This window comes from Pezoporus flaviventris, unplaced genomic scaffold (genome assembly GCF_033815535.1).
Source record: "Pezoporus flaviventris isolate CSIRO_AGI_PZ_B2104156 unplaced genomic scaffold, CSIRO_AGI_Pfla_v1 ptg000054l, whole genome shotgun sequence".
In the NCBI taxonomy this organism is placed as follows: Eukaryota; Metazoa; Chordata; class Aves; order Psittaciformes; family Psittacidae; genus Pezoporus; species Pezoporus flaviventris.
In genome coordinates this window covers 8764452-8780215 of record NW_026892602.1, presented here as the reverse complement: position 1 = coordinate 8780215, position 15764 = coordinate 8764452, and the positions used below count along the sequence as shown (strand labels likewise).

Here is a 15764-nt window from a genome sequence, read left to right as displayed (position 1 = left end):
TTTTCTATGAGTGCTTTTTTTCAAAGAATTTAGTCCTTTATGCAGATTTCCTTGCTTTTGTTGTGGGCATTTGAAGACTTCACCTTGTTTCTGTATGTAAGTTGAAGAGAAACTGTTGGAATTTACTCTCAAGTTCAGTGTGACTTTCTTCCCTCTTACATTCATGGATTACTATTACTAGGTTGTGTGCCTTTGGATTAAGGTTTAACATTTTCATGTAATGCCCTTTAGCTCTACATTCCCATTTAAAAATGTAGGATGGATGTTCAGCTACTAGAAGCGAAAAGACCAAGAAGAAGAAGAGATCAATTAGTTGTTTTGTTTTTTTTTAATTCTTGTGGCATTAAAAAGATGACCTACAGTAAGTCACTTATCCTCATCTGTAGCAAAAATAACCTAGGTATTATGTCTAAAGTTTAAGATGCAAGTTAAAATGTAATAGATCTGGTTTCCAGACTACATAGGATTTTGCTTGTGTTTTAAACTATGTTGTGTATTTAACTATATTATTCTTAAGACTTCTTCACAGTATGGATGAGAAAAGTCACTTCATTAACTTTTTAATACTGGTGGTACTGTGCTACATTGTAAGCATAGAATATACTGCTGTAACTACAGTTAGCACAGGGACAGCAGGTACAGTATGAGGTCTTTTTTTCTTAATCCTTAATAATAAGCATAGTGTGGCTGAATAGCTTTGGAAACAAGTTTTAAGCTGGCTTATTAGGCACCTTTGAAAAGAGTTAGAGAAAATTATAAGAGGCTGTGAACTCTGGGTATTTGCTTTTTTTTCTATTAAAACCAAATTTTGAATACAACAGGTATTCAAGCAAACAACTTGTTCCACACTGCTAACGTTTTAAGTGCATTGTGTTGTATTCTATTCAAATTATGACCCAGATGCAACACTCACAAGTTTCAGCCTCAATACAGTTACAGAATTACTGGTTAATTTACTTGGAAAAAGAAAAAAGAATTGGCCAAGTGTTAATATAACACTTCCTTTGAAAAACCTCCCCCACAAATGAAGTATTAAAGAAAGTAGTACCTTACTAAAGCAATATAATGCAGACCTGGTAAATATTTGGTATTGTATTTTTAAACAAAATTTAGATTAAACAAGACATCTAACAGGAGAACATTTTTTTTCTTTAGTTTTATAGAAAAAGTAGAAGTTTATTAGAATTAACCTGAGTTGTCCATTCTACTACAGAATAAGAATAGTTGTCATTGTGAACCTGAGGCTACTTAAGTGACCAAGCCAGGTTTATTCAGTGTTCAGTCTAGGATAAAGCTTATTTCCTAGCATTCTGGATTTATAGAGTATGTACTAAAAAAAAACCACTTAAATGCCAGACAGTTCCACTCTAATCTAAATGATGGAAAGATAACGACCGAAAAATTATTTAGGCAAGTTTGCAAGTTTCCTTTGATGTGCTTCATCAAGCTTGTAATTAAAAAATACTTTAATATTCAAGATATGATGATCAAGGGCTAAAGAGGAATAGGATTTGAAGGGAGTACCCCTGGAAGCTGTCCCTGTCTAACCATGTGCAGTGCAAATACACCCATCAACTTCATGACACTTGGAATTTGTCTGCAAAGTGTGTTATCTACCACACAGTTCAGTTTAATCTCCAAAAGGTTGTAACTGAAAATAAATCCACATTGTTAAGTCACATTTTAACAACTCGCATTTTAACAGCCGTTCCAGAGCAGCAAGGACATAAAGCTCATGCACAGAAGAATTTTATAAACTCAGGAATGGGAATGTGAAACATGGATGCTAAGGACCTACCTATCTGTAGCCTTAATGGGAAAACTCTTAAACCATCTATTGCCACACCATAGCTTGAAACTCTTCACACTGCTAAAGAGTCATTAGTCTAAAGAAATTTAGGATACACCCACAATGGTACTGAAGTTAAGGGATCTTAATTACAAAAATAGACAAGCCATATGCCATAGTCCATATTAAACAAAAATAACCATTTAAATACTCTTCAATGCCATTCACACAAAAAGAAAACCACACACTAGTGCTCACTTAAAGCAATTTTATTCTGTTCCTAAAAAACAATGCAGTTGGGATTCATATATGTTTCTGTAAATCAGGTCAGCAAAGGGGACTGTGGTGGTAGAGTGTTTATCAGTACATTATTTATCGTACTTACTTCCATAACCATGTTCTTGAATAAACATATAGCACAGGTTCAGTTTCACTTTACGCATGCAGGAGCTGCAGAGAGTTTAGGAAAACGGTCTTTTTTCAAAGTAAGAAACACTCCAGCCATTTGATAAAAATGGAGGTAGTTTTAAACATATAGGATACCAAGTGTCTGAACAGTGCTGTATTACAGAGTTAACTTCCTTTTTTGAGACAATTTATTTCATAGGGGAAAGATGTTGTCTGCTGGTTACAACTTCACAGTGCCTGATCTGAAGTCCTCCGATTCAAGCACCACTGTGATACCCTCACTTCATTTGATTAATTTTCAATAAGGAGTTGAGAGAGAGTGAGCTGCTGGATGGGGTACCTCAGAGGCTCAGGAAATTTCCTTTGTAACACTTCTGTGACTTAGCACCCAGAGGTAAGTCTTTGAACTCCTAGGAGTGGCTGTTCCAGCTTTACACTTAGCTCCTCCTCGTGTTATGGTATATTGTCCTGGTTTAAGCCCAGCCAGTAACTGAGAACCATGTAGCCACTTGCTCACTCCCCTCACTCCCGGAGGGAGGGGGAGAACTGGAAGAATGTAACTCCCACAGGTTGAGATAAGAACAGCCCAGTAGCTAAGGTGTAACACAAACCACTGCTGCTACCACCAATAATGATAAAGGAAATAACAAGGGAAGAGAATACAACCGCTCACCACTCACTGACCAATACCAAGCCCAACCTGAGCAGTGATCTGGCCCTTCTGGGTAACTGCCCCTAGTTTATATAGTGGGCATGATGTGCTGTGGTATGGAATACCTCTTTAGCTAGTTTGGGTCAGGTGTCCTGTCTGCTTCCTCCTGACTTCCCCTCCTCCCTGGCAGAGCATGAGACTCAGAAAGGCCTTAGTCAGAGCAAACATTACTTAGGAACAAGTAAAACCATCGGTGTTATCAGCGCTGTTCCCAGGCTGAAAGTCAAAAACACAGCACTGCACCAGCTACTAAGGAGAAAAATGACTGCTATGGCTGAACACAGGACCGTATCCACCCCTTATTCCACACCATTCACATCATGCCCAGATCCCACATTTTTCAATATACCATCACACTTGTCTCATATAAATATATATATGTATATATATCCACACCCACACAAAGAGAGAGATATCATTACTTAGTGCATGGACCAGTCCCTATAAAGCTGCTGAATTCATCCTGTCCATGATGTCAGGCTCCATCTCTTGTAGCAGTCTTTCAGAGCAGGAGAGATGGTGTGCAGTGTTGGATTGTTGCCTGCTGACGACATCATGGAACTCGTCTAGTCATTGCTGAGCTTGTCTGGTTTCATCAAAGTTCATTCCTTGTTGGGATGATGGTCGGAGGGAAGTCAGGGCCAGTCGCTGGTGACCTGAAGACATCTAGCTGGTGGGCTATAAAAGTGCTACATAACAGGCAACAGCATACAATTGAGTTCATTGGCTGTTTTCCCCTAAAATAAATTCCCTTGAGGTACACATCGGACTTCCCATCTTCCCGCATTACCCACCAAGTATATCCAGGTCCCTGAGCAAAAGCAATCCCACGAGTGGGTTTGCCTTTACCTGAAGCAGGAATAACCCAGACTGTCTTCCCCAGCAAATTCTTCATATGCACCACAGGAACTTTGTCCCCTTCTACAATACGTAAAAGTTCTGACTGGGCTGGGCCAGCCCTGTTGGCAGATCCTCTGGTGTTGACCAACCAGGTGGCCTTTGGTAAGTTCCCTGCTTGAAAGTTCCCCCACCCATTGCTCCCAGTGTAGTTTTTAACAGCCCATTGTACCGTTCGATTTTCCCAGAGGCTGGTGCCTGGTAGGGGATGTGATATATCCACTCAATGCCATGCTCTTTGGCCCAAATATCTATAAGGTTGTTTCGGAAATGAGTCCCATTGTCTGACTCAATTCTCTCTGGGGTGCCGTGTCACCACAAAATGTGTTTCTCAAGGCCCAGGATAGTGTTCCGGGCAGTGGCATGGGGCACAGCGTATGTTTCCAGCCACCCGGTGGTTGCTTCCACCATGGTAAGCACATGGCGCTTGCCTTGGCGGGTTGTCAGCAGCGTGATATAGTCAATCTGCCAGGCCTCCCCATGTTTGTACTTCAGCCATCACCCTCCATGCCAGAGAGGCTTTAACTGTTTAGCTTGCTTAACTGCAGCATGTTTCACAGTTGTGAATAACCTGGGCAATAGTGTCCATTGTTAAGTCCACCCCTCCACCACGAGCCCATCCATATGTTGCATCTCTGTCCTGATGGCCTGAAGTGTCATGGGCCCACCGGGCCAAAAGTAATTCACCTTTATGTTGCCAATCTAAGTCCATCTGAGCCACTTCAATCTTAGCCGCTTTATCCACTTGTTGGTTGTTCTGGTGTTCCTCAGTGGCCTGACTCTTGGGTACATGGGCATCTACATGACGTACCTTCACCACCAGGTTCTGCACCCTGGCAGCAATATCTTTCCACAGTGCAGCTGCCCAGATGGGTTTACCTCTGCGTTACCAGTTGCTCTGCTTCCATTGCTTCAACCACCCCCACAGGGCATTTGCCACCATCCATGAGTCAGTATAGACATAAAGTACTGTCCACTTTTCTCGTTCAGCAATGTCCAGGACCAGCTGGATGGCTTTCACCTTGGCAAATTGACTTGATTCACCCTCTCCTTCAGCAGTTTCTGCAACTTGTTGTCCAGGACTCCATACAGCTGCCTTCCATCTCCGATGCTTTCCCACAATACAGCAGAACCCATCAGTAAACAAGGCATACTGCTTTTCACTTTCTGTTTATTATATGGTGGGGCCTCTTCAGCACGCATCACCTCCTCCTCTGGTGACATTCCAAAATCTTTACCTTCTGGCCAGTCCACGATGACTTCTAGAATTCCTGGATGACTGGGATTTCCTGTTCAAGCTTGCTGTGTAATTAGTGCAGCCCACTTAATCCATGTAGCATCAGTTGCATGATGTGTAGAGGAGACCCTGCCTTTGAACATCCAGCCCAGCACAGGCAACCGGGGTGCCAGGAGGAGCTGTGCTTCAGTGCCAGTCACTTCCGAAGCTGCTCGAACCCCTTCATAGGCTGCCAGTGTCTCTTTCTCAGTTGCGGTATAGCTGGCCTCAGATCCTTTGTATCCCCGACTCCAAAAGCCAAGGGGTCAATCTCAAGTCTCCCCTGGAGCTTTCTGCCAGAGGCTCCAGGTAGGACTGTTCTGCCCAGCTGCAGTGTACAGTACATTTTTTACATCTGGCCCAGTCTGGACAGGTCCAAGGGCTACTGCATGAACTATCTTGCATTTAATTTGCTCAAAGGCTTGTTGTTGCTCAGGGCCCCATTTAAAATCATTCTTCTTCCGGGTCACATGATAGAGAGGGCTTACAATCAAACTGTAATTTGGGATGTGCATTCTCCAGAACCCCACTGCACCCAAGAAAGCTTGTGTTTCTTTCTGATTAGTGGGTGGAGACATTGCTGTCACCTTGTTGATCACATCTGTGGGGATCTGTCTACGTCCATCTTGCCATTTCATTCCCAAAAATTGAATCTCCTGTGCAGGTCCCTTGACCTTACTCTGTTTTACGGCAAAACCAGCTTTCAGCAGGATTTGGATGATTTTCCTCCCTTTCTCAAAGACTTCTTCCGCTGTATCGCCCCACACAATAATGTCATCAATGTATTGCAGGTGATCTGGAGCTTGCCCCTGTTCCAGTGCAGTCTGGATCAGTCCATGGCAAATGGTAGGGCTGTGTTTCCACCCCTGGGGAAGTCGGTTCCAAGTGAACTGGACACCCCTCCAAGTAAAAGCGAACTGTGGCCTGCACTCTGCTGCCAAAGGGATTGAGAAAAATGCATTGGCAACATCAATCGTGGCATACCACTTGGCTGCCTTTGACTCTAGTTCATACTGAAGTTCTAGCATGTCCGGTACGGCAGCACTCAATGGTGGTGTGACTTCATTCAGGCCACGATAGTCTACTGTTAGTCTCCATTCTCCATTAGACTTTTGCACTGGCCATATGGGGCTATTAAAGGGTGAGCGGGTCCTGCTGATCACTCCCTGACTCTCCAGTCTATGGATCAGCTGATGGATGGGAATCAGGGAGTCTCGGTTGGTGCGATATTGCCGCCGGTGCACTGTTGTGGTCACGACTGGCACTTGCTCTTTGACCTTCAGCAGCCCCACAACAGAGGGATCTTCTGAGAGACCAGGCAAGGTGGACAGCTGCTCAATTTCCTCTGTCTCCAAAGCAGCAGTATCAAAAGCCCATTCGTACCCTTCTGGGTCTCTGAAGTACCCTCTCTTGAAGTAGTCTATGTCGAGGATGCATGGAGCCTCTGGACCAGTCACAATGGGGTGCTTTTGCCACTTCCTCCCAGTCAGGCTGATTTCAGCCTCCCATAGAGTCAACTCTTGGGATCCTCCTGTCACTCCAGAAATATAGATGGGTTCCTCCCCTTGACAGCTTGATGGCATCAGGGTACACTGTGCACCGGTATCTACTAGAGCCTTACACTTCTAAGGGACTGATGTGCCAGGCCATCTGATCCACACAGTCCAGTAAATCCAATTGTCCCCTACCTCCACCTGGCTGGAAGCAGGGCCCCTCTAATAGTGATCACAATATTGGTTACGTGTTATTGACAGGTATTAGTCTTCTTTACCACAGGAGCTGGAGTAAAATCAGCTCGTCCACTCCATTTGGAAACCTGCTCACCAGAGACTGAAGCCACAGCTTTCATGGGATGACCACCCTTGACCTCTGTTCTTCTCTTCAATTCACACACCCATTCCTCCAAAGCTGAGGTAGGTTTTCCATCCCACTTCCTCATGTCTTCTCTGTGATTCCACAGGTAAAATCATAGGGTGGCCCGTGGCATGTACCTCCTATATCTTCTCTCTCAAGCAGTAGAATGCCTTTTGTTAATAGCTGAGACATGCGCTGGTACACGTGAGGAGCTGGATAGATCAGACAGATTGTCTCTCAATTGTCTGAACTCCTGAGACAGTTTTTCCCCAGCTGAAATGATGGAAGGGGTGAGATTGTCTTTGAACTCTCAGAGCTGACAAATCATTTCATCCACTGTTGGTGGTGTTACATCATGCCAGGTTATTGATGCCAATGAGTGGGAATATGATGACGGTGCACTCTAAATTTTTGCCACATGGGTCATGCACATTAAGTTTCATCTGGATCTACGGATGCATTCCCAGCATCCAGCCTACGACAGATCATGTCTACAATGGCTGATGCCCTCACAGACTGGATGGATGCCTTTCTCTAGTGTGGTCCAGCTGGCCGAACGACCCATACCATTGTCCTTGCATGGAAACCTCTTTCACAGCTGCCAAGAGCCACCTGCAAAGGCTCAGGGACTGTTTCTCACGTAATAATAACTCTTGTTCAGATGCTGTCCCATGTAGTAAGTGCATTGGTTCTTCATCTTCTTCACGGTATGTGTTGCTTTTTGTGCCTTGTTTGCTTTTCCCCTTGCATACAGCGGCAACCGATACTGGCATGAATTGCTCCTTTGGTTTAGCTGCACGGATTATCACTGTGGTTGGAGTGTCTGCAGTGTCTGCCACTAGGGTTGGAGTGGCTGCAGCATCTGTTGTGGGGGTTTGTGCAGCTGCTCTGCTTGGGGGCTGAGTAGTACCAGCAGCTGCACTGTTGCTGTCAGAGTCTGAGTAGCTGCTGTAGTTGTCACTGGGGTTGCTGTAGTTGCTGTACTTGGAGTTGGAGTAGCTGTGCTGTCTCCTGCTCTGCCAGCAGATCCAGAGACATATTCCCTTTGAAGGTGCTGGATAGTGTTGAACAGGGCTCTCTACGCATTGGACAAGCCCCAGCATTTGTCCCTCTCTGGTACGACCAGGATGACAACACACCTAAGTGTTTTACTAATTTTTCTGGATTTTGCACTTGTTCAGTGGGGAAGTTCCAGAGTGCTGGAGGGGCCCACTGGCCTAGATACTTGCCCATACTATCCCACACACCCTGCCACTCATGACTGTCCAGCCTCGGGGAAAATCTCTTGGTCCTCTTATATTGTCACCTAACCCTAGACAAGACCCAAACCTGACTCTGCTTAACTCTTGAAATCAGATGAAATGGTAGTGGGCAAAACACACTCTGTATGTGTGCCAACATGGTGATCCCCATCACAATCAGCAGGCAGGTCTCAAGGGTACCCAAAGGTCTTCAAAACCTTTACAACTCTCAAATGATGCTGTAAATGGTCTGGTGAGGAGGCTGGGGGTGTAAGGAAATGTCTCCTTCATAGGCTGACCACCCAAGAAGGGAAAAAAACATGTGTAATTGCTAAACATTTCCATTACATACCTCCCAAAGTATATAGGTGATAACCAAACTGGGAATGCAAAACAGATAAGTTTCATCATCAATGAGTCTATTGTATTACAAGTCATTACCATAAAGTACAGTGAAACAAGAACCTTAGCCCAGGCCCCCCCCCGATAAACACACAGCAAATACCGGCTGTAAGTAAGGTACAACATGCTGAAACTCAGAGATCAAGCACAACTCTGAGAGCTAATAAACCAGCATCGTGACTATTGACTGTTAATCAAAAACCATGAATGCTTATCACAAATAGATTAGACACACTCTGGTCAGATCTGTCATCGTCTCAACCCTTCGTGCCCCACGTTGGGCACCACAGAGAACTGTTGTGGTTTAAGCCCAGCTGGTAACTCAGAACCACGCAGCCGCTTGCTCACTCCCCCTCCTTCTTCCTCTCCCCGCTCCCGGAGAGACTGGGAGGAGAACTGAAAGAACGCAACTCCACGGGTTGAGATAAGAACAGTCCAGTAACTAAGGCATAACAAAACCACTGCTGCTACCACCAATAATAATAATGATAAGGGAAATAACAAGGGAAGAGAATACAACCGCTCATCACCTGCTGACCGATACCCAGCCTGACCGAGCAGTGATCTAGCCCTTCTGGATAACTGCCCCCAGTTTTTATAACTGGGCATGATGTGCTGTGGTATGGAATACTCCTTTGGCTAGTTTTGGTCAGGTGTCCTGTCTCTGCTTCCTCCCGGTTTCCCCTCCTCCGTGGCAGAGCATGAGACTCAGAAAGTCCTTGGTCAGAGTAATCATTACTTAGGAATAACTAAAACCATCAGTGTTATCAGCGCTGTTCCCAGGCTGAAAGTCAGAAACATAGCACTGCACCAGCTACTAAGAAGGAGAAAAATGACCACTATTGCTGAACCTAGGACATATATCTCCAATTGCAGCAAGTTAAGCGTGTGCTGTTGCTGGAAGCATAGCTTACACAATGAGTACAGGGCAACAAACTGTTCATGCTAATGAAGCAATGGGGAACCCCACACTGCTCAGGCCTCTTACACTACAAAAAAATTATGTTATAGTATCCCCTTCTCAGACTTAAAAAGACGAGTTCATTTGTTGGCCTTTTTAATTATAAACAAACAAAAAAAAAAACCACAAAAAAAAAAGCGTAAACATTTTCAGATCCTGCATTCTGCCTGACAAAAGCATGTTGCCTTTTCCCAGGCATTTTTTTTTTGGCAGACAGTCCTACAGTAGTATCAGTAGTCATCTTCTTCATCGGAGTCCAATACTTTCCTTCTGTTGAACTAAAATGAAATGTGAAAATAGAACGGTCACAGTAAATACAACACACAGCAAGCCTCTCAACCTCCATGCATTGAAAACATTACATGGGAGCAGAACATTCACCCCATTACCCACCAAGTCCCTGCCTCGTGTAAGAGTGCAGGACAGACACAACAGAACACTGACAGCCCAGTGCCAACATCTGCAATTCTTACTATAGGTAAGGACTGATGGGATTCAATCTCAGAACTTACCAGTGTAGGTAAGACAGGTAGTAAATACAAAGTGAAGTTCACAGAATCACAGACTGGCTTGGGTTGGAAGACACCTTAAAGCTCATCCAGTTCCAACCCCCTGCTAGGGGCACAGACACCTGCCACTAGAGCAGGTTGCTCCAAGCCCTGTCCAACCTAGCCTTGAACACTGCCAGGGATGGGTCAGCCACAGCCTTTCAGGCCAACCTGTGCCAGGGCCTCACCACCCTCACAGGGAAGAAATGGTCCAATACCTGCAATTTTTCTGCCCTTTAACAAATCAAAATTACATGTAGGAAGCTAAGCTTACCTTTACTGTCGTTTTCTTTTCTGTTTGCTGACTCACTTTTTCAAGTATTTCTATCAAACCTTGTTCCGATACCTAGGAAAGCAGAAGAAAAGCCATATAAACACATTCTGAGAGATGCTGTATCAAACAACTGAATCACATTTCCCCTTCTGTTCTGCTGCCAGGCAGGGTACGCCACAAAACGTGCGTACACTAGCTCTATAATATGCATGGTTTATTAAACCATGCATGCTAAAGTAAGTAAGCACACTAAAGCAAACCATATATATATAAAGTACATATATATTTATATATAAAGTACAGAGGAAAATTAGTAATGCATCAAGTCATTACTGCATAGAGAGAACAGAGATCAGAAGAAATACATGACCAGTCACCACCGAATCATCATCCAGGTCCACACTTCAAGCTGGGAAGCCCCGTTGCAGCCGATGCCAGGAGTCTCAGGTAACTGGAAGAATTCCTATGTGGTGCATCCACCCAAAGGTGAGGCTCCAGATTGAGCCTCAAGAGGGTCTTGCCTTTATACCCTTAGAAAACCAACCAGCTTTATGCCAGATTTCTAATTGTTTACTTGTGGAGAAGCTACGCAGGCTCTCATGATCTCACTGTTGTCTATGCTCAGAGTGTTGGCCAGGTGCCCCATTGCAGCCAAGTATGAAGGTCACAGAACAGCTGCACACCTATGTTTTCCTGCCTCTCTCTGACAAACAGTCACGATGAACATAAACATGTACACTCTACTGAATACACTTTGACAAAAACATGGTTTGTTATGACACTCAGTCATGAGAGGGAATTAGATCCTAGCTAGGCTCCCACCTGTTACACTTTCTTATAAAAGGAATTATATAACACTACTTAGAAGCTCTCAGTTGTCTTTTTCAGTTATTTAATTTACAGATACTAAAACCACCTCCCTTCCCCCCCCCCCCCTTTTTTTTTTTTAAGTGTGAATTGGGTTTGCTAACAGATACATGCAAGAAAGAATTAGAAAAATATAACTCACCTTTCCAGGTAATTGTCCAAATCTTGCCATCTGTATAAGGTAATTCTCCACTGCTTTTGCTTTGTCTGGTTTCACAAGTGCTAGATTACTTACTGCAAGAGAAACAGGTTCCATTTGTTTTAAATCATACTCAAATACCTTCACTAGGAACTAAAAAGTGACAGATATCCCTATGCAACTGTCTTCTTCATGCCAGCATCATAAAATAAATTCAGAAAGGCATTTTCATTTATGTAAAACATAGAAAGATACAAGACAGTTTTATTTCTTACTTTTACATATTTGATCCTAATTAATCTAATTTTGATTCTTACTATAATTCCTACTATTAATTAAAAAAACCCCATCATTTCGATGTCAGTTAACCCTACCCCTCCAATTGTTGCCATCAAACTAAAAAGCTGTAATGGTTTCACCTTCTCATCAGCACCAGTGTTTTTCTGCTCTGGCCTCTACAGAAGCACATACATGCTTGATCTGAGCAGCACTGGAGCACACTAGGTGGGAATTTTTAATTAGAAAGTTACTTGGATACTTACATCTTGCACGAGCTGCTTGATCAAGAACTTGAGCTAAAATAGTATTTCTTATCTCTGCTTCCCTGTAATGAAAAATCAACCACACATTAGAAGTGTGATTTGAAACACCTAAAATAATGTACACAAACCAGCTAACTACAGAAGACATTCAATTCTTGTCAGTGACTTCTTGAGGTCCCTTCAAACCCCACATCAACCCAATTCCTTTTGTAGCATTTTCGGTTGTGAGTAGCTCTATGTATGTTGACAAGTTAAACAGCTGACCACACCTTCCAAGAAATCAATGTGGATTTATTACTACTCACACCTTCCTCCTGTTTGTTATTACATCTCAGAGACAAAAGCCATGCTACCCACTTGTAAATACTCTGTATTCAGAAATCTGAATTCCATGTGGAATTCAAAGGGAGCGCACGGTACAGCAAGTGTTAAGGAACAGTCCATGCAACTGCAAGACAGAACCAAACCTCCTTATTTATGTAGAATTTTTTAATAAGTCTTCATATGCTTACAGTTACTAAATATTTGCAAAACTGGAATTTTAATTTATGCATTTCAGTTGCTATAAACTTTGAGTGTGTGCAAAGTTGAGCTCTTTAAACACGTATCTTCAACTCTCCACTTACTGCAGCTTCTGCAGTGCTTCTGCACTAAGTTCTGACACAAAGCTTTTTGTTTCACATTTTTAACTGCAATAGGTGTCCCAGAAAATTGAATCAACTAGGAAAGCATGTCCCCACTGCACTAACAGAGCCAAACCCAAACTCATCACTCAGACAAACACCAGTTTGGGAAGAGCTCCGCAAGTCTTCAAGGGTTTTTTTATGACCAGGTCTTAGCAACCCTGAAAAGCCAAGGTTTCCCAGTTCCAGAAGCAGATGACTGTGGGAGTGATAATGCTTCCCCCAAACATCCTGTTATATAACTAGGGATCATGAGGTTCATAGAACCACAGACTGGTTTGGGTTGAAAGAAAGCTTAAACCTCATCAAGTTTCAACCCTCTGTCATGGGCAGGGACACGTTCCAATAGACCAGGGTGCTCAAAGCACTTAAAAGGTTACTGCATTCAGCTGAGGTCCAAAGTGAAACCGAGCTGCTGGTGCTGTTTTCCTCCCTTTGCTCCCACCCCAGTGAAGGTTCAGACTGCCCTGAAGCTCTGTGCTAGATCATCCTGTATAGTCATGGCCTGGGAGCCACACTTGCATTGATCAGATTTTAGCTATCCCTGGATTAAATCTTCTGACATTTAAGCTATTCTTTTTTGGTGACTTTTCCAACCACAAAAAAACCAAAATCAGGTATTTCAAAGAAGTGAAAATATTTAAAAAAATATATAAATGCAAAAGGTTCCAAAACAACTCAGTGTGAGACCAAAAGTCAATAGTTCTCATTTATACCTCTGTTTTGCTTCCTGCTGCGATGAATCACCAGAAGGATCCTGAAGAATGAGATCACAATAAGTATGACCATCAACCCATCCAAACCATTCAATATTCCAGCAAAGTCAATGTAAACTAAACCCGCCTGACCACAGATGACATCCTGATAGTAAGAATCTGCTGCCCTGGCAAATAAATGTGCCACCCCATGGTTTCCTCACACAACAGCAATGCAAACTTGCATGATGACTTGTGCTGCTGGATCCATCCACAAACTGCTGTCGGTTCGGACATTATTAAAAGGCCTTCCTGTTGGGCTGAAGGTAATAAACTTTCCCAAGGCCCCGAAAGCAGACAAAGGCATTTAAACTCCATTAAAGCAAGCTGAGGAGAAATTAAATTCAACGTAATGCTTTGTATTTATCAATGAAGAAGAAAGCACAATCCTAGCACGGTAGTTTGGGACTAATGCAGCCGAGACTGCTATTCAGAAGCAAATAAAATAAAAAAGTAAAAAAGATGAACTCTGTGTTGAATCTGCACCTCAAATTTCGTAAGTACCATTACAAAGTGTGGCAGCTCAACAGGAAACCAACAGTGAGAAGAAACGGGACTGATCATAGCTGACATTTTAGCTCTAAACACAGACTGGAACGCCCGGCGATGGTGACTCAGAGCGAGCGCCGTGCGGACCGGTCGGCGGAGGGAACGCTCATGGGCCGAGCACCGCACGGCGGCAGCCCGCGCACCGGGTGCGGGCCCGGGGCCGGTGACGGCTCACTCGGGACGTCCCCAGCCAAAGCATCGGGCACGACCGGGCCGCTCCCCGCTGCTCCCCGGTCTCTTGCCGAAGCCTTTACTCGCGGCGAGGCCCTGTCCCGCCCGCCTCCCCTCCCACACGCCCGGAGAAGGCTCGGGCGTGACGACCAGGCCGTGCCGCGCCCGCAGAGCTCCCGTTTGCCCCGGCTCGGCGGCAGGGCGCAGGGGGCACTGCCAGGGCAGCAGCCGAGCGGGCGCCTCGTCCTTACCCCGTGTTTGGCCTGCAGCTCAGCCAGCCGCTGCTGCCGCAGCGCCTCCAACTCCTCGTCCGCCATGGCTCACAGACCGCGCCGGCGCCGCGTCAGGCGCTACAAATCAACCGTCGAGAGCGCTGGCGAGGGGCTGGGCGAGGCGCAGGGATTTTCCTCTTGGCGGCGCCAAGGGCAGCCCGATGTCGTGACGCGGGAGTGCGTCTGTTAATGGTCTACTGCCGCAGCTTGAAGCGATTATCATAGCCCCCGACCTTCAGCGGGCAGCGCTTGGCCTGCGTGTGTCCTGTAAGTTCTCTGGTTCCCTCAGAAACACCCCGAACAAGAAGGGACACACGCAGGGTTTGGCCAGCCTTCCCGGCAGTACAACACTGACTAACGTTCCCCTTGCCCTGCAGAGCTGTGACTCCTCAAGAAATAACTCATTGTACCGTGACCACTGCTTCCCAGCGCAATGCACGTTGGCAACTGGGACTAAAAGAAGTGTGAAATGATGTGGCTTCCTGCCCTCGGTTGCCAGGTCTGGCCCTGACCCTGACACCACGTACCACCAACAGGTACTGGCCTTGAATGGATTGGCACAAAGTCACAGAATACCAGACTGGGTTGGGTTGGAAGGGACCTTAAAGCGCATCCAGTTCCAACTCTCTGCCATGGGCAGGACACCTTCCACTAGAGCAGCTTGCTCCAAGCCCCGTCCAGCCCGGCCTTGAACATTGGCAGGGATGGGGCAGCCACAGCTTCTCTGGGCAACCAGTGCCAGTGTCTCAGCACCCTCACAGGGAAGTCACTCTAATGTCAATTCAAACAAACTGTTGCCAACACACTCATTTCATCCCTTTGGTCATCATGTTACATGAGCAACTTTACATCTCAAATTTCAGCTTTTAATGTTGGTCAGTGTCGTGCTTTAAGCCCAGCCGGTAGCTCAGAACCACACAGCCACTCACTCACTCCCCCCCTTTTTTTTTCTCCCCACTCCCTCAGGAATGGGGAGGAGAACTAAAAGAATGTAACTGCCACAGTGCAGCAGCCCAGATGGGTTTACCTCTGCGTTACCAGTTGCTCTGCTTCCATTGCTGCAACCACTCCCACAGGGCATTTGCCACCATCCATGAATCAGTACAGACATAAAGTACTGGCCACTTTTCTCCTTCAGCAAAGTCCAGGGCCAGCTGGATGGCTTTCACCTCGGCAAACTGACTCGATTCACCCTCTCCTGCAGCAGTTTCTGCAGCTTGTCACTGGGGACTCCATGCAGCTGCCTTCCACCTGTGATGCTTCCAAAGCACTGGAGGGGCCCGCAGGCATAGATGCTTGCCCATACTGTCTCACACACCCTGCCACTCATGACTGTCCAGCCTCTGGGAAAATCTCTTGGTGGTCCTCCTTTACTCCCATGGTAAATATTCGGGGGGTGAGGGGGCAGGGCTGGGGGGGTAAGG

General features: G+C 45.3%; 1 protein-coding gene across 1 annotated transcript; it reads right to left on the bottom strand.

The window, feature by feature from the left end:
• Positions 1 to 9200: 9200 nt before the first annotated feature.
• On the bottom strand, positions 9201 to 14386 carry PDCD5 (programmed cell death 5). The gene is made up of 6 exons (XM_061469130.1): positions 14320 to 14386; positions 13310 to 13350; positions 11911 to 11972; positions 11372 to 11463; positions 10363 to 10434; positions 9201 to 9818 (listed from the first exon to the last, which is right to left on the bottom strand). The coding sequence occupies exons 1-6, from the start codon at positions 14383 to 14385 to the stop codon at positions 9771 to 9773; spliced, it is 381 nt and encodes a 126-aa protein (XP_061325114.1). The 5' UTR covers position 14386; the 3' UTR covers positions 9201 to 9770.
• Between the last annotated feature and the right edge of the window lie 1378 nt (positions 14387 to 15764).